This window comes from Neophocaena asiaeorientalis, unplaced genomic scaffold (genome assembly GCF_003031525.2).
Source record: "Neophocaena asiaeorientalis asiaeorientalis breed wild unplaced genomic scaffold, Neophocaena_asiaeorientalis_V1.1 scaffold597, whole genome shotgun sequence".
Lineage (NCBI taxonomy): Eukaryota > Metazoa > Chordata > Mammalia > Artiodactyla > Phocoenidae > Neophocaena > Neophocaena asiaeorientalis.
The window spans coordinates 1,004,156-1,022,536 of NW_020172664.1; the positions used below are offsets into that span (position 1 = coordinate 1,004,156).

Here is an 18,381-nt window from a genome sequence, read left to right on the forward strand (position 1 = left end):
AAGGAAATGAAACAGTGGAAAACACATACTGGAGGATGAAATAGTAAACACATACTGAAGGCTTTCTTTTAATTTATCTGCATATGTAAATATCAAGTCAACAGGATAAAGGAGTAAAAACAGACAAATGAATAGATTGTATCCATAGAATGTAAGAAAATCATCTAGTGTAGCTGCGGCCATTAAAGCCAAACACATTTCATTGGCCAAGGATCATCATTTCACCTCCAGCTTCTGGGTAGAAGAATTGTGAATACTTTGGTGCATGTAAACAAGGGTCATATGATCTCACCTCTTTTAGGTTCAGAAGTACCTGTTTCTCTTGTCTATTACCTATGAGTTTTCTTGCAATGATTGGAAATCCAGGGCATCACTAAAGATTTTTCCATTTTCATGTGCCTTTCTTTAGGAGGAAGAAATTATTGACTGGTGGAGTAAATATTATGCTTCCACAGGGGAACATGAAAAATGTGGACAATATATTCAGAAAGGCTATCCCAAACTCCAGGTACCTGGGCCTACGCTACTGTGGGTGGGGGATTGACATGCGTTAAAACTGGCCACAGGCAGAGCTGAGTGAAAGACTGAAAGGTCCAATGGTGGGTGCTGAGGCTGAGGGGCCAGGAGCACCTCTGGCCTCCTGGGGAGCCCCCTTGTGGTGGATTTTGCCTTTGCCAAGATTCCTGGGGCTTGAGGACAGCTGTTGATTTATGGTTATGTGACTGCCACTTTAGGGCTTGGGGACATCTGGCCGAGGGTTGGGAATGGGTTGGCACTGCACTACTTAGGCCAACAATTGTCCAGTTTGACCAAGGGAGACCTTCAAAGTCATGGTGCTCTTGCAAAAAAGCATGACATGTCAACATGCTTTATTCTGTCCTCTAAACGAGCATCAGTTTCACTAGCTGAGAAGTTGATTCTTTTACGTGCATGCAGTGTACAGTCACAACTGTGTGTCCAGGAGGAAGACAAGCTATTGGACTAGGCCGGTCTGGCTATGGACGATCTTCCTGTTAATGGTTTGGGTTTTCCAGTTCTTTATTCATTATTTCAGAATGTGGAAAAATCTACTTTCTTTCATGTGATTGTCATAACATCTCAGTGCAGCTTGGGAAACACCAGTATGTAAAGAACCGCTTATTTAGAGAAATAAACTAGGTTGGCAGATCAGCCCCACAGTCCATCCTCCATCCCTCCCTCTTTCCTTCCTTTTTTCCTCCTTCTCCTCTTCTAGCTTTTTATCGAGGTATAATTTACATACAATAAAGTAATCCATTCGGTGAGTTGTGATAATTGTATATACGCCTACATAAACCACTACGAAAACAAGGCAAGGAACATTTCCATCACCCCAGAAAACTCCTCTGTACCCCTTTCCCTTCAATTTCTCACAACCTTCCAACCCTCTTAGAGACAACTGATCTGATTTCATCATCGTAGATCGGTTTTGCCTTTCTTTATACTTCAGATAAGTGGACTCATACACTACGTATTTGTGTGTGTGTGGCTTCTTTAGCCCAACACAGTAGTTTGGAGAGCCGTCATATTGTCTTGTGCATCAGTAGTTTGCCCCTTTTAATTGCTGAGTCATATTCCATTGTATGGATATACCACAACTTGTTTATCCATTCTCCCGATGATGAAGCTGCTACGGACATTCTAATACCATGTGGACATGTTTCCATGTCTCTTGGATGAATACCTAGGAATAAAACTTCTGCATCATAGAGTAGCTGGATATTTGACTTCATAAGAAATTGCCAGACACTTTTCCAAAGTGGTCATATCATCCTGCACTCCAGCCAGCAGCGTGAGAGTTCTGGGGCTCCATCCACATCTCGTGCCCATTTGGTATTGTCAGTCTTTTTGATTTTAGATTCCACCTGTACTTTAATGAGAAATTAAGAATCTGTTGATGGTTTGCAGATATATGACTGTGAACTGGAGGATGTAATGGAATTCGAGGGCCTGACAGACTTCTCAGATACTTTCAAGCTGTATCGAGGCAAATCAGATGAGAATGAAGATCCTTCTGTGGTAGGAGAGTTTAAGGTGAGTAAAATGTGTGTGTATGTCCTGTTTAAAATCCATCTTTATTTTCTTTATAGACCTAGGATAAAGGGCAACCAATCTCTGGGTCAGGGACACATCCTCTGACATCTGAAGGATGCTAGAAAATGCTAACAAGGAAGAGGACAGTGGGGTTGGGGGCAGAACACTCAAAGCCATTCTCCGTTATCTTTCTCCCTGCTGATGCCAACCAGCCTTGAATCCTGTAGAGGCAGCCTCTCTAAGCTCTAGTACACGTACACACACACACACGCACACGCACACACACACACACACACACACACACGTCCCCCGCCCCCTCCCTTTCAGCAGGACCAGTGCAGCACTTTCCCAATCCATTGTCCTTGCCACCCTTCTCATCCACACTCTAGTCCATCTTCCACACAACCAAATCTGATCGCTTAAAGACATCGCCTGAGTTTCCACTGGGTCAAGTCTCAACTCCTTCCAAGGGTTGGGCTGGCCTTTCACAAGCTTCTTGTCTCTCCTGCCACTGCATCCTCTCCAAGCCCCCAAACACACCCTGTCCTCTCACAACTTGGAGCTTTGGGACAACTTCTTCTTCATTCCCTGGATGCCCTTTCTTCCCTCTCTGTGGTCTGACAAACTCCTACTCATTCTTTTAAGCTGGCAAATCCGTGGCAGATGTGCTGTTACTTCCTAATCCTTTCGCATAGCAGACATTGCTCATCAGACCATATTACCCTACATGTGGTTTCAGAATCCTTCTCATTATAGCTTTCCACCAAGCCATCAGAGGTAGCATGAGAGAAACCTATTTAACCCCCTGTGCCAGACTGGATTCCTAGAGTTCGTCTTTTGGCCTCCAGTACCTGGCACATGGTAGGTACCATGCTGCTTTACTGAGTGAAAGTAGCTGGAACTAAGACCCACGTGTTCCGAATCCAACTTCAGTGCTTTCTCTTGTACGTAAGCTGGTTTCAAGATAAAATATAAGGCCTCTCAAGCTGGCCTGATGGCTCACTCATTCAGAAACTGCTTATTGTGTCCCTGTTTCATGCCCAGCCCTGTGTTAGGTCCTGGAGATAGAGTGATAAACAAGAAATATTTCCCTCCCTCAGGAAGCTCCCAGTCTAGTGAAGAATATAGACAATAAATAGACAGTGACGACGCAGAGGTCAGTGCTGCAATAGGGGTGAGTGCGGGGTTAGAAGAGAGTGTTAGGAAACCTCTCCAACCCAGGGGCAATCAGGGAGGTTTCCTGGAAGAAGAGACACTTTGCAGCTGAGACCTGAGGGATGAACGGGAGTTTGCCTGGGAGTGGATGGAAGGGGGTTTACAGGGGTGATGCAGAAAAAAAGGGAAATCACCCTGTATACTTTATTGGGTTTAAAAAATAATCATTTTTATTCCTATCTTCAAAAAATGTGCAGAATTTCACTTCTTATCACCTCCTTTGCCATCATACTGGTCCAGGCCACCTCCATGTCTTGCCTAGGTTTTTGCCAGGCCTCCCTACCTCTGCCCTGCCTTTTCTTCTCCCCTGTGATCTATTAAGTAATTACTTTATCATCACTCACTTTCCCCACTGGAAACATGCACAGCACACCATAACTATTTCTTTCACAAAAGGCAGCCCTTCATCCCCCAATCCCACAGCCCCTGTGGCTGCCCCCAGTGTCCTGGGGGAAAGGACACTGCCCCAAGCCCTCTGCCCTGATCGCCCAAGGTCCTGCGAGTACATCTGTGTGTCTCTCTCCTAGGGTTCCTTCAGAATCTACCCACTGTCGGATGACCCCAGCGTGCCGGCCCCTCCCCGGCAGTTTCGGGAACTACCTGACAGTGTCCCACAGGAATGCACGGTTAGGATTTACATTGTTCGAGGCTTAGAGCTCCAGCCCCAGGACAACAATGGCCTGGTAAGAGTTTGGGCGTGGAGCCTTCTCCTATAGCAACGTAATTACAGTCATCCGCCACAGTAATTGTCCTGTTCTTTCTTTCTGGGCTCTGTTATCTCACAAGGGGAAAGATACTCTATCAAAACAATCTGTTCAGGAGGATTGTCCCAGTGGGGATTTATCTCAGAGCTTGAAGGGGCTTTGGAGCCTCTGGTTCACCCTTCTCATTTTACAGACGTGACCTCGGAGGAGAATTGCTTTGTCACTGCTCCCCGCCACTGCCTCCCCTCCAGAGGTGTGCTGGCTACATGGCGCCAAGAGGAAGCATTGCCCAGACCTGGTCTGAGGCTACCTCTTCTCATCAGGGTGGGAGCGGGTGTGGAGTCTGTCCCAGAAACTGCCTTGAACTGGCACCCCGTGGTGACATAACCTGCTGTCTGTTTTGTCCCCACAGTGTGACCCTTATATAAAAATAACACTGGGCAAAAAAGTAATGGAAGATCGAGACCACTACATCCCCAACACTCTCAACCCGGTGTTCGGCAGGTAACGGGCATTTCCTAACGCTTTTCTGTGGTTCTTTTCTTCTTGGCCTCTGTGCTAAGGATGCAATGAGTGCTAGGCTCTGCTCTAGGCCCGGAAGCTGTGAAACTATGTCTGTGAACTATTCAAATATCCAAATCGGTGGGGCAGGTAATAAATACGTAAATGCACAAATACAAGAAATTTGTGGAAGTGAAAAGTACCATGAAGAAAACTAAACCAAGTCTGAGAGATTTGCTGTGAGACCTGGAGGGGCGGGGGGCGGGTAATGAGGCCCAGGAGTCTGGAGGGTTTGTGGCTTCTAGACAAGAAGGGTAGGCAGTGACTTACATGTAGTGACAGGTGGTTCTCACTCCCCGATCCTGCTGAGCTCTCTTTTCTGGGATGCTTTGACTCCACCACTTTGAGCCAGTGTATGTGTTATTGACTCTGTTACCAAAACTGAGAAGGCGGCAGAAAGTGATGGGGTCAGATGTCCTGCTCCCTGTCTTCTGTTCTCGAAGATTTTATTTATGGCTGTGTTGGGTCTTCGTTGCTACGCGTGGGCTTTCTCTAGCTGCGGCGAGTGGGGGCTACTCTTCGTTGTGGGTGGGCTTCTCATTGCAGTGGCTTCTCGTTGCGGAGCACGGGTTCTAGGCACGCGGGCTTCAGTAATTGTGGCTCATGGGCTCTAGAGTGCAGGCTCAGTAGTTGTGGCACGTGGGCTTCAGTAGTTGTGGCACACGGGCTCAGTAGTTGTGGCTCACGGGCTGTAGGGCGCAGGCTCAGTAGTTGTGGCTCGCGGGCTCTAGGGCGCAGGCTCCGTAGTGGTGGCGCACGGGCTTAGTTGCTCCACGGCATGTGGGATCTTCCTGGACCAAGGCTTGAACCCGTGTCCCCTGCATTGGCAGGCGGATTCTTAACCACTGTGCCACCGGGGAAGTCCCCCAAAGATTCTTGAAATAGCATTACCGTCTTCATCATTGCCATTTTACATCTGTTCTGGACTGTTACACTGATCTCATCAGAACCTTCTGAAGGGTAAGGCGCACCCAAGTGACCTCTAAAGAGGACCGGCTTTTTTCAGCTATAAACTACTTCCACATTTAATAATAGCTACTATGTGCTGAGCTTTTACTGTGGATGTACACTATGCCGAACCCTTCATAGAAAACATCTCAAAAATCTCACAACTCTGAAGGGCTACCCTCACCTGACAACAGAGGAAACGGAGGCATGGAGGGAGTCAGCACCACCTCACCCCACTGCTGAGTGGCAGAGCCGGGACTCACGCCCAGGCCACCTGAATGCAGCGTCTGCAAGGCCGCCACCATCTGGTTTTCACCTCAGTGTCAAACCCGGCAGCTGACAGGGCAGGGAGAAACGGCCCTGCTTTACAGGTGACAGAAACGGCACCAGAGCTGTGTCCACAGAGCTGGCGCACCGGGCAGCCAAGACTTAGGTAGAAATTCCTGACCAAGCCCCAGGCTTTTCCAACACCATTGGTAATGTTTCATATTCCGGGCCAAGCCATCACCTGTAGAAAAATGTTCTTTGCACAAAACATTTGTAAAAACAGTGTTATTTTTCCCCAGAACCCTGCCGAGAAGGAGAACACTTTGTTCTTATTTGACGTGTGCCTGTATTTTAATTTCTGGCTTTATTATCCTGCCCATCCGCTTCTTCTCTACTCGCGTTTGTTGGTGGGTGCCCTTATGCACTCCTTCCCTCTCTTGTGTGTACATGCGTGTGCACGCGCGCACATACACACCCTCTGTGCTGTACACCCCGGGGCCGCGTGCTAGAGCCAGGCAGTGGAAGTAATCCTCTGGCAGGGCAATATGATTGTTTTCCTTTTCTTCCCCTGATCCAGCCCTGAGGTCTAGACAGGAAAAGGCACGCAGGGCAGGAAGGAGGGCTCCATGCGAGGGACACAGGGAAGCAGGGAAAGCCAGCTTTTACGGGAGAAAGGCGGCCCTGTCTGAATCGCTCATCTCGGAGCCAAGCACAAGCTTAATTAAGTGGCAGGAAAAGTCTAGCTTGGAGCCACCCCGGAAGGAAGTGATGCCGTCAGGCTCCGCACGGCCAATCGCCATCTGGTGAACATGCAGACATCACCCCGCCCAGCAGGGTGGAGCCAGGGAGACGCGGTTCTGCAGCCCCTCCCACGGCTGCGGTCCCTGGCCTCAGTCTTCTCCAGGGTGATGTTCTTCTCAACGGAGACTCTCAGGGATTCCATGAAAGGAATTCAGGAAGGAGCAGCCTTTCCTACGTGCTCGGCCACTGTTCAGCATTGTTAGCCCATAACATTCAATAGGATGTCAGTCTGCCAGAAGATGTTAATTGTGTTCTAAAGAAAGACGTATTCCGTCATCAAACCAAGATGCTTGGGTTAAAAAGATAACTGCAGGACTTCTCAGAACCTTCAATTTGCCCAGAGGAACACCAGAAGTGGTTCTCAAACTTATTTGAGCAAAGAATTCTTTTTCTCAAGGGACACATGTTACCTGTCCCTTGGAATCCAGTAATGGAATTTGGGGGCTCGTGTGGATATGGTGCTTCAGGTGTGGCCATGACTCCAGCAGCTTCTATCCTGGGCCGCCTTCCTCCTGCAGGCCCCCACCTGGCTGCAGCAGTCTGGAGAAGTCACTGAGATGTATCTAGGAGGCACCCGAGAAGCTTGTCTCCAGAGCCCCACTGACACATACCCTTCTGCTCAAGAGATGAATACTCCTGGCTCTTTGGGCAAGAACCAGTCCACACACCAGAGTGACAGGAGGAGAAGTGGAGGCACAGTGAGAGAGGAGAGATGCAAGAGGCCTCTCACAGTTTTCTGTCCACAAAGTTTATTGAGCACCTACTATGGGACTCAGCCCTCTGTGTGCAGATACAGAACCGAACCCCACCCATCTGGAGCTTATGCTGTACAGTTATCACCATCTCAGAACTGGCGCCATATTGCTCACCTACCACAGAAATTACTGTTTGATCATTTATCGTTCTCTCAGAAGTGTTTGCATTTTAATACAGATACTATAGAAAAGCCTTCACAAATCAGTGGCAGAGCCAGAGAGCCTGGGAGGAGGGAGGGAGCCTTCTTGGCAGCCTTCTACTTCCCCCCTCCAGACCCTCATGCTCCGGTGGGGTGAGTCCAGGGTGTTCCATGGGGTGGTGGTCTCTGTTGAGGCAGAGAAGGTAACATAGTAGGGGCACAGATATGGGGGCTATAAATCAGGGTGCTTGTGCCTTACTAATCTCCCAGCTGGGTGGAGATGAGTGGGTGTCCAGATAATAGGCATATATGCTAATTATAATTAATAATTATTATATAACTTATAATAATTTATTATTATTACTGTTATAGCTATTGGGTTTTGAGTAATGCACTCATACCAAATGCTTTCTAAACATTTCGTCCCTTGACCCTTGTAACAACATGGGATGGTAGGGAATATTATCATCATTTTACAGATGAGAAAACTGAGCACAGAGAGGTTAAGTAGCTGGCCTAGGGTCCCGCAGCTGGTAAGCAGCAAAGCTGGGGTTCTCGTTAGGCATTTAAAGCCCCGGATCTTCTCCTGAGCAAGTGTACAATCTGTTGCTCTCATTACTAACGGGCACTACTTAATCAAGCACCCCTGCCCGCCGCCACCCACCTGGTTATCCCGGCCATGATGTCCTCCTCCTGCAGCCCCGGCCCCGGCCCGGGGAGTCTTTGTGCAGAACCCTGGTTTGTGTGAGACGCCCGGGTGGGATCATGGAGATTCTAACCTTGCATTTGTTTATTCAGAATGTATGAACTGAGCTGCTACTTACCTCAAGAGAAAGACCTGAAAATTTCTGTCTATGATTACGACACCTTTACCAGTGATGAAAAAGTAGGAGAAACGATTATTGACCTGGAAAACCGATTCCTTTCCCGGTTTGGGTCCCACTGCGGCATTCCTGAGCAGTACTGTGTGTAAGTGTTTGTTGACAGTTTGCTCCATCTAACGTTAATACCTGGGGAAGCTCTGGCGCTCCACCTCAGGGCCTGTCTTAACTGAGCCCCTGCTCGTTTGAGTCAGGTAGATACTGTTGTTGATAATAGAATCATCTTAGAGAGAATCAGGACCATAGCATTGCCCATTCACGTTGGCGTCTGTGTACAACGCTGGCCCCTGGAGCAGTGCAGTGCTCTGTGCCGATGGCGCAGGTAGCAGCCCCTGGGGAACCAGTCTCCACTCTCCCATTCTTTGAGCCCCTTCCCTCCTTGATGCCCAGGACAAAGAGCTGGCAATGTCTGATGGCAGGAATTCCCTGCCCCTCCCTCCAAACTGATCAATTCTGTGATGTCCCTCTTTCCCTGAGTGCTAAACAGTGCCTTTCTGTAGTACTGAATGAGATACAGCTTGTGATTTCTAATTTATAAGTTTCCCGATTGTGATTACAGGGATCTCAGTCAAACTCATTTTTTACAGAGGAGGAAACTGAGGGGCGGAGGGGAGTACCAATTGGCTGAGGCCAAAATGATTGTGGATTTTAGGTCTCTAAATCCTAAATAGATTTCTGGGCAAAAGCGAACGTGTAGAGCACATTCCCCGCTCCCCCGTTAACATGAGAGCACCTATAAGTTTGTGTGTGTATGAATCCAAGAAGAACTTGTGTGCCCTGCGGTAACTCCGGGTGTGGGATATTATTCACAGTTCTGGAGTCAACACCTGGCGAGATCAACTGAAACCAACACAGTTGCTTCAAAATGTAGCCAGATTCAAAGGCTTCCCACCACCTGTCCTTTCTGAAGACGGAAGTAGAATCAGATATGGAGGACAAGACTACAGCCTAGATGAATTTGGTAAGCACGTTGCCATGGATGGCAAGCTGGTTACAAGTTTGCGTTGGGGAGGGGGGTGGACAGAGCAGTACCCTAATACCATAGGGAATTCCGTACACATGACTGTCTAACAAAAGCCCCGTTATAGTAGAGTTTTGCTGTCACGTCAGGTGTCAAAATGGACACGTTTTCTTGTCTGTCTTATGTTTCACTTGACCTTTTTAGGTCATAGCCATTTGAGCTTTGAACACAAAGTTCTAATAATTAACTTATTTCCATGTAATGCATAATTAGCTCAAAAGCGCTCAGATGGTAGTGGAAGAATTTCTCCTCCAATTTTATTCCATCATTCTCCCAGTCCTTCTCTGAGAAGGCTCAGGGATGCTGGGGGCTGGTTTGAAGACTCTGCTGAGTTCACATCTGGCTCACATCCGAGCTTGGGGTCTTGCTCTTTCCTCAGCGGTAATTTATAATGCAATCTGTCCTGACACATAAACAGCTAACTGCATCATGACAGAGACTGAAATAAGCTTACTAGAGCATAAGAGCTGTGGCATGATTCAGTGTTTCGTAGGGAGGAGGGCTTCCTGGAGGGGCTGGCAGTGGGCTGTGGCTTTGAGGGCACATGGGAGAGCCAGAGAAAGCTGAGCCGAGGGCACACGGTAGTGAAAGTGCTTCCTGATCATCAGCTGTTTTTTCTTGACATTGTAAGCAACTATATTTGCCTGGCTCTCTTAAGAGGACTTGGTCGATATCAGGGATGATAAGACGTTTAACAAACGTTGATGCTGCTGTTAACAGGAGAACTTGCAAAAGGGACTGGGAATAAATTGGCAAGCAGCATGGCCCCATGGAGAAGATTACCCCCAACAATTAAACAGTACCCCCAGGAAGCTGTATCGGTCAGGATTGTTCCAGTTACTTTTGTCACATAACAAATCACCCCAAAAGTTAGCCGCTGAAAACAACCATATTGTTTTACTTTTTTTTAATTTTTATTGGAGTATAGTTGATTTACAGTGTTGTGTTAGTTTCTGCTGTACAGCAAAGTGAATCAGTTATACATATATCTACTCTTTTTTAGATTCTTTTCCCATATGACAACCATTTTGTCTTGCCTATAGTTTTGCGGGTTAGCTGTTCAGGAAGGGCTCACCTGGGCAGTTCTCACTTGAGTTGCTCACGCAGTCGATTGCTCTCGGATGTTGGCCAGGGCTGCAGCCATCCGAAGGCTCGGCTGAGCTGGATGTCCAGGATGGCTCACGCACATGGCTGGTATTTGCTGCTGGCTCTTGGATGGGGGCTTACGTGGAACTGATGACCAGAGCACCTACCCAGGCCTTTCCCGTAGGGTGATCTCTGGGCACCCAGACTCCCTACACGGCTGGCAGCTTCCGCCAGAGCGAGCACCCCAAGAAGACCAGCCTGGCCTTTCATGGCTAGCCTCGGAAGTCACACAGCATCCTTTCTTTAGTGGTCAAATATGTCTGCAGATTCAAAGGGAGAGGACATAGACCCCACCTCCCCATGGGAGGAGTGACAGAGAATTTGGGGACTGTGTTTTTTAAATGCCACAGTGATGCTACCTAGCTACTGTAATAGTTAAACTTACAAATTTCAGTGACTTAACACAATAGAAGTTTATTTCTCATAAATTCACAACAGGTACTCCTACAGGTGGGTGGCCCTCTTCCAAACAATGCTTCATGGACTAGGCTCTTGCATCTTATAGCTCTGCCTTTCTTCAGCTCAGGTGTCTAAGGTCACTGTTTTCTTCTGCGTCCAGAAGAGAAAGTACACACAGAGGATCCTACATGAGAGGGTTTTATGGGCTAGGTCTTGAAGTGACACACATGTCACTTACACCTACGTTATATTCTAGCCTACCTTGTTTGCATGGCCACACCTAACTGTAAGGGAGTCTGGGAGACGGAGTGAGCCCCTGACACCAATGTAAATAGGGGCTGCTCTCACTTACATATTCTGGAGCGTTCTGGTCTCTTCACTATTGGCAGCCCACAAGTCAGAAATGAGCCTGGTTGGGGCAGGGCTCTTGGTCAGGAGCTTTTTTTTTTTTAATTAATTAATTAATTAAGTTTTGGCCCTGTTGGGTCTTTGATGCTGTGTGCAGGCTTTCTCTAGTTGTTGCGAGCAGGGACTGCTCTTCCTTGTGGTGCGCGGGCTTCTCATTGCGGTGGCTTCTCTTGTTGCGGAGCATGGGCTTTACGCGCCCAGGCCTCAGTAGTTGTGGCATGTGGGCTCAGTAGTTGTGGCACACGGGCTTAGTTGCTCCATGGCACGTGGGATCTTCCCGGACCAGGGCTTGAACCCATGTGCCCTGCATTGGCAGGCGGGTTCTTAACCACTGCGCCACCAGGGAAGCTCAGTCCGGAGCTATTTCTATCAGTAACTCTTTCACAAGCTGGTTTGCACACTGGCACTGCCTGACCATCTTTGCAGAGTCTGGGGTGAAGTACTGCAAATCCCTCAAGGCGATCTGGCTGAACTGTTCCCAGATGCCCATCCCTGTTTCACTGTCCTTCTTTATTGCAGAAGCCAACAAAACCCTGCACCAACACCTCGGGGCCCCTGAGGAGCGCCTTGCCCTTCACATCCTTAGGACTCAGGGGCTGGTTCCTGAACACGTGGAAACAAGGACTTTGCATAGCACCTTTCAGCCTAACATCTCCCAGGTAAAGGGCTCTCTGAACCCCTCATCCACACTCCAAAGGCACTGGTGATAGCTGACACAGACTCGCCTCTTTTATCTTTTTTGGATACTTTTAGATACACACGAAATAGAAATGAAACTCAGGTTAGCTTCATCCCCAAGGGGAATTTATTGTAAGAATTTTCAGGTAACTCACTAAATCCAGACAGGAGAGTGACAGTGACTCAGAACAACCTTGGACCAGGATCTCTCCCTGTCTCTTGTCTGTTTCTCTCTGAGTCTACTTTACCCTGCACTTTTCCTTCCTGTGATCACCTTCCCATGTGTCAGAACATTGTGGATGGTTTCTGATATAATGTAGCCCCATCTACTTCCACATGTGGAAAGGATTGGTTGCCCCAACTTGGCCCATTTGTCCACCACTGGACCACTCAGCTCTAGCCAGGAGGACAGGGATACGGTACACAGGATGGCTCATCACAGGGACCATGTTGATAGTGATGGGGGAAGGTCAATTCCCAGAAGCTGGGGAGCAGTTCCCATAGAAGCAAGGAGAGACATGGAAAATGACAAAATAGTCCATGTAGAAGCTTGTTAGAATGAAGATTTCCAGGCCATGCCTGCAGAGATTCAGATTTAATAAGTCTGGGGTGGGGCAGGGAATCTGAATTTGTAACAAGTATCTGGAGAGGTTCTGATGCAGATGGTTAGGAAGTCGTGCTTTAAGAAATATTTATCTAATGGATGCAAATATCGTTGACACTGATAGCCAAACCGTGGTCTCTTAAAAAGTGACCACAAGGAGCCTGGGCTTACTAGCTGATTTTGTCACGCACTCTTATTTTGTTCCATATTTTGATTTCTTCCTTCTCTAATTATTCTTCTTTCCCCACAAACAGCCCATTTCTCCTTCTCTCTCCCCTCCTGCTCCTCAACTGAATAAAGTCTTAAGACATTACAAAGCGAGGAAGATTGCTCCCTGGGCTACCAATACTTCCATCACCTCTGCCTACTGCATTGGACAGACTCCGGCTAGGTCTTAGGAGACGCCTGGATGCCTAATTTCTGCAGTGTGCTTGATGTATAATAGACCCTTGAGCCCTGGAGATTAGTGGGAAGAGAGTCAGGATCACAGTAAAATATATCCCTTTTCAAGAGCTTCAGCTAATTCATTTTGACCACAGTGCATTAGGAAACCAGCCTAGTGGTTTCCTTGGCAACCTTCTTAAAGACCAGTCTGTTTTTGTCATGAATGCAGAGTCTACAGAACATCCAAAAACAGTTTGGGGAATTTAAATTGGTTTGTATCGTTGATACAGTGTGTTAGTGGCATTCCTAGCCTGTCTGGAAGAATACTCCAGTCAGATATACGGACCTGGTCTGTAGCCGTCAAAGACTTGAGTGGGGCCTCACCAAGATGGCGCCACAGGTGTCGGTCCAGGCTCTCACTCTCCCCCTTCCTGCAAGCTCCCTCTCAGGCGGTAGACACTAGCAAGCCAATGCAGGGAGTCCTCAATTTGGGGGGAGCAGTCATGTTCTTGTCATTGTTTGAGTCTCTCCTTCGAAAGTGCCATGCTGTAAGTTTTTCTTTTACAAAATTAAATAGTTTTAAATTATGTTTATTTTCTCTCTTAAGGTAAGTGGAGAAACCCTTGGGTGTCACAAAACTGGGACTGATTTCAAGTAGGCAATGTAGAGTGACAGTGGGAAATCTGTTCTGAGTGTGAAGGGCCCAACGTTTAGGCAGTGTAAGAGGGCGTGTGTGTGTTGGGGGTTGTGTTAGCATTGGGAAGCCCCTCATTTTATTAACCAGGGAAGACTCAGACTGCTACAGGTAGGTACATGCAGCCATCAGAGACTCCTGGGAGAGAATGGGGGGTGGATGGCCTAAGTGACACTGAAGGTATAAGATTCATCTTGGTTTCTTCTTTTACTCCATTTTTGTTTGCCTTCCATATGGACTAAAAAATTAGGAGGCCTGAAGAACTAGTTTCACCTAAGACGTGTGAAAGAAAATTGTAGTCTCTACCACCCATAGTATAACTTCATTTCTCTTTTCATTTTTGAATGGCTTAGGGAAAACTTCAGATGTGGGTGGATGTTTTCCCCAGGAGTTTGGGGCCACCAGGCCCTCCTTTCAATATCACACCCCGGAAAGCCAAGAAGTAAGTAATCTTGAGACCCTGCTGTATCTTACTGGGGTCTTGGTTCAGGACCAGGAAAAAAAAGCACTTTCAAAATGTGCTCCTTTCAGATACTACCTGCGTGTGATCATCTGGAACACCAAGGACGTTATCCTGGATGAGAAAAGCATCACAGGAGAGGAAATGAGCGACATCTACGTTAAAGGGTAAGAAAGACTGGCATGGAAGAGCATGCCGAACTCGGTGAACAAAGCAGACTCTCTCCTTCATGAGTGTTCAGTATTGAAAGTGTCCACTAGAGGATCCTTGATTATTTGAAGCTATTCTATTTCATTAATGCAATCTGCTCAGGAAGCTCTAGGGCGACAAAGGGAGAGAGAACAGAAAGAAAAGAGAAACCTGTGTGCATGTTGTTTATGAACAGAGGCGTCTGATGCCTGTAAGAACTGATACGTGTTTCTTTTCTAAGAAAGTGGGTTTTGTTCAGTTTATTGAGCAGATTTGTTATGAGACTTTTTAGTCATGCAGTTCATTTTTACTCATTTTTAATACCTTGAGTGACTAGCCTTAGAAACAGAAGTAGAGCTTCCAAAGTTTCTTTTTAAATATATTTTATTACCAGAAGTTAATGTCCATGGAAAAGAGGAAACATTAGCATAATTTTTTTTAACCACAAAACCTTATTATGCTTTATTTCTTGTATTAACCCTTGATCAAAACCAAGAGCATAATATTGAAACAGAACTTGGTAAAGTATGCCTTTGGCACCAAAACGTTAAATTATTATAAAATCCTGAAAAAGTATTTGTTTCCTATCTTGATCAGTCTGCAGATAAAATTACACTTGTCATTTACTGCTTTTTTTTCTAAAAAGAGAATGCACTTTCCAAAAATTGAGCCAGTAAATTAGCTGTGCTTCTCTATCTCTGAAGCTTTCTTTTTTTTTTTTTTTGCGGTACGCGGGCCTCTCACTGTTGTGGCCTCTCCCGTTGCGGAGCACAGGCTCCAGACGCACAGGCTCAGCCGCCATGGCTCACGGACCCAGCCGCTCCATGGCATGTGGGATCTTCCCGAACCGGGGCACGAACCTGTGTCCCCTGCATCGGCAGGTGGACTCTCAACCACTGCGCCACCAGGGAAGCCCTCTGACGCTTTCTTTTCCTCCTCCTTTTTATTCCACAGTTTTAATTAAATTCATACACATCTGGTTGTTTGCTCTTCCAGTTTTTTTATTAAAGGTTACCATTAGTCAAGATAACCTTTAGTAATTAGCTGCTACAATTGTTAGATTTATTTCTCCCCATTAAACTGTTGGATTCATATAGAAGATTTTATAGATCTTCTCCCAATCTGTTTCCTTGCTTGTCCTTGATTTAATTATGATTACGTTTTTTAATACAGCAGGCTCTTATGTACACTAATATGTATAAAATAGATAACTAATATGTCAATCCCAATCTCCCAATTCATCCCACCACCACCACTCCCATTAGCATAATTTTAAGAAATCATTCATTCCACCAACATTTACTGAGTGCCTGCATCCAATGTGCAAAGCGTCATAGGTGTTCATTATTCTGTTACTTGCATAGTTCAATTCCAAATAATTCATGTTGATGTCAGTTTTGTGTTTTATACATATATATTTTGTTGCGCCGGATCTTAGTTGTGGCAGCCAGGCTCCTTAGTTGCGGCACACGTTGTGTTATACGTTGATAGAACCCAGTGATTAAGAAGTCAGACTCTGGAATCAAACTACCTGGGTTGAAATCCGGTACTTTCCCTACTAGCTGGACAAGTTAGTAAGCTTACTGATCCTCATCTGTAAATTGGAGATAATGATAGTATCCACCACTCTGGAATATTCAGAAGACTGAGTTACTCAAAGCACTTAAGATAGCACCTGGCAGGTAGTAAACACTATGTGCATTAGTCAGGGTTCTCCAGGAAACAGAACAAGTAGGATGTGCATATGTGTAGAAAGAGAGAGATTATGAGGAATTGGCTCACATGATAACGGAGGCTAAGAAGTCCCACGATTGGCCATCTGCAGGCTGGAGACCCAGGAGAGCTGGGGGTATCATTCAGCCTGAGTTCGAAGTGGTGTAAATGCCAGTCTGAGGTCAGGAGGAGATGACATGAGATGTCCTGGTTCAATCAATGAGGCAGAAAAAGGGGGTGAATTCCTCCTTCCTCTGCCTTTTGTTCTGTTCCAGGCCTTCAATAGACTAGCTAATGCCACCCACGTTGGGGAGGTCCATCTACTGAGTCCATCAATTCAAATTCTAGTCTCATCCAGAAACATTCTCATAGACACACCCAGAAATAATGTTTAATCTGGGCACCCCACGGCCAGTCACGTTGACACATAAAATTAACCATCATACTATTATTATTACTAGTCCACAGGGATTGAGTTTGGTTCCTTGATATGTAAAAGATAAGACTTGTTGAAATTTAATATATTCATAAAGTGAGAACAAAGTTTCACTTATGATCCCAAGTGGCCTTCAATCAAACCTTTGTTAAAGACGTAATTGCTGTCATTTAGGTTCACTAGAAACTGTCATTTAGGTTCACTAGAAACAGGGAAGGTTTCATCAAGTTCTTCATTATTCTTATTTCAGGATCTTATTACCATTCCCCAAGGAAAATAATTCCAGCTAATTATACATATGCAAATTTATTTGACTATCATAAGCATTTTTTTTTCCAATCAGGGAAACAAACTCAATACTGGACTGAGAGATAACTCCAGTAATCCAAGAATAAAGCAAGATCTAAAGTACCATGTCATATTTGGAATGGAAATCTAATTACTGTATGTGACAAGATGGATAATGTACAAATAACACCCTTAGCACCTCAAGCATATGGGTGTTACATACAGAGTTATACGGACAAGTACACAAATGCAAACACTTAGAGCAGTTGTTTAACTTGTTTTCAAATTAAAATGTGAAAAGATTCATGAAAAAGAGGGAAAAGCTACAGTGGGTGAGCAGTCTAGGGGAGGATGATGGTGCTGTTTAGGGATGGGTTAGAAGCTGAAGCTACCAAGGTCACAGCCAAAGAGTGTGGACTCTCTTCAGTGAATTAGTTCAAAAGCTTAAAAGTTAACTGTCAAAAGGAATCTTTCAACTCAGCTTACCTGGTGAGTCAATTGACTAGAAAAAGTAAAACTAGTATAGTTGATTGCTATCAATACCACTATTAGAGGCTTCCCTGGTGGCGCAGTGGTTGAGAGTCCGCCTGCCGATGCAGGGGACACGGGTTCGTGCCCCAGTCCGGGAAGATCCCACATGCCGTGGAGCGGCTGGGCCCATGAGCCATGGCCGCTGAGCCTGCGCGTCTGGAGGCCTGTGCTCCACGACGGGAGAGGCCACAACAGTGAGAGGCCTGCGTACCGGAAAAAAAAAAAAAAATACCACTACTAATAATAGGACCTAACATTAGCTTGTGAATTTCTAGTCTCCATGGTCCTTTGAAGCAGGTAATAGTCCTGGACTTTGGAGTCAGACAGGCCTGGGAGTTATACTTAATTCTGTCCATTACTGGATGTATGAGATGTACATCCCCTCTGAACCTCAGCTTCCTCATCTGTGAGATGGAGCTAGTTATACAGTTGGAAAGAATAAAATAAGGCATTCTACATACCTGGTTCATAGTAGTTGATCCTTAACATGAGTTAAGGATTTCCCCTTCCCACTCTGGCTCTTCTCACTCTGTCCTCAGGTTGACCATGTGAAGGGAGCACATATCATTAACCTCATTTTACAGATGGGAGATGAAGCTCAGAGGGTTAATGACAGAGCAAGTTCACAGCCAGGCCTGTCTCCTACTGACAGTCTTTATTTGGAGGAGGCTGCATTGGGTCTTCATTGCTGCGTGCGGCCTTCTCATTGTGGTGGCTTCTCTCGTCGCGGAGCACAGGCTCTAGGCACACGGGCTTCGGTAGTTGTGGCACACGGGCTTAGTTGCTCTGCGGCATGTGGCATCTTCCCGGACCAGAGCTCGAACCCGTGTCCCCTGCATTGGCAGGCGGATTCTTAACCATTAGCACCGCCACGGAAGCCCTGGCATCAATATTTTTAAAAGCTCCCCAGTTGATTCCAGTGGGTAGTGGGTGTTGAGATCCATGCATTCCACTACTTTTTCAGTCTAAAATCTCATGTTCCTCCGGTTCCAAACCGGGAGTCTTCCCCATAGCTGGCAGATGTGATAACACTTCCTCCCAGACATGTTCATTCATTCCTCCCTCCAACTGGTCTGCTGGTGTGCCAGGCACAGGCCAAAGGGAAC

At 46.4% G+C, this 18,381-nt stretch overlaps 1 protein-coding gene across 5 annotated transcripts in view; it reads left to right on the forward strand.

Moving 5' to 3' along the window:
* MYOF (myoferlin) overlaps positions 1-18,381 on the forward strand; it is a 153,030-nt gene that overhangs the window by 123,839 nt on the left and 10,810 nt on the right. For all 5 annotated transcript variants that reach the window (XR_003002487.1, XM_024739512.1, XM_024739514.1 and 2 more), the window contains 9 exons: positions 410-508; positions 1,927-2,052; positions 3,795-3,950; positions 4,384-4,475; positions 8,242-8,412; positions 9,137-9,285; positions 11,818-11,957; positions 14,012-14,100; positions 14,190-14,285. Coding sequence is in view for 4 of the 5 variants with exons in the window: in XM_024739512.1 (XP_024595280.1) it covers positions 410-508; positions 1,927-2,052; positions 3,795-3,950; positions 4,384-4,475; positions 8,242-8,412; positions 9,137-9,285; positions 11,818-11,957; positions 14,012-14,100; positions 14,190-14,285 (1,118 nt within the window). In the remaining variant the exon portion in view is untranslated. The remainder of the gene's footprint in view (positions 1-409; positions 509-1,926; positions 2,053-3,794; positions 3,951-4,383; positions 4,476-8,241; positions 8,413-9,136; positions 9,286-11,817; positions 11,958-14,011; positions 14,101-14,189; positions 14,286-18,381) is intronic.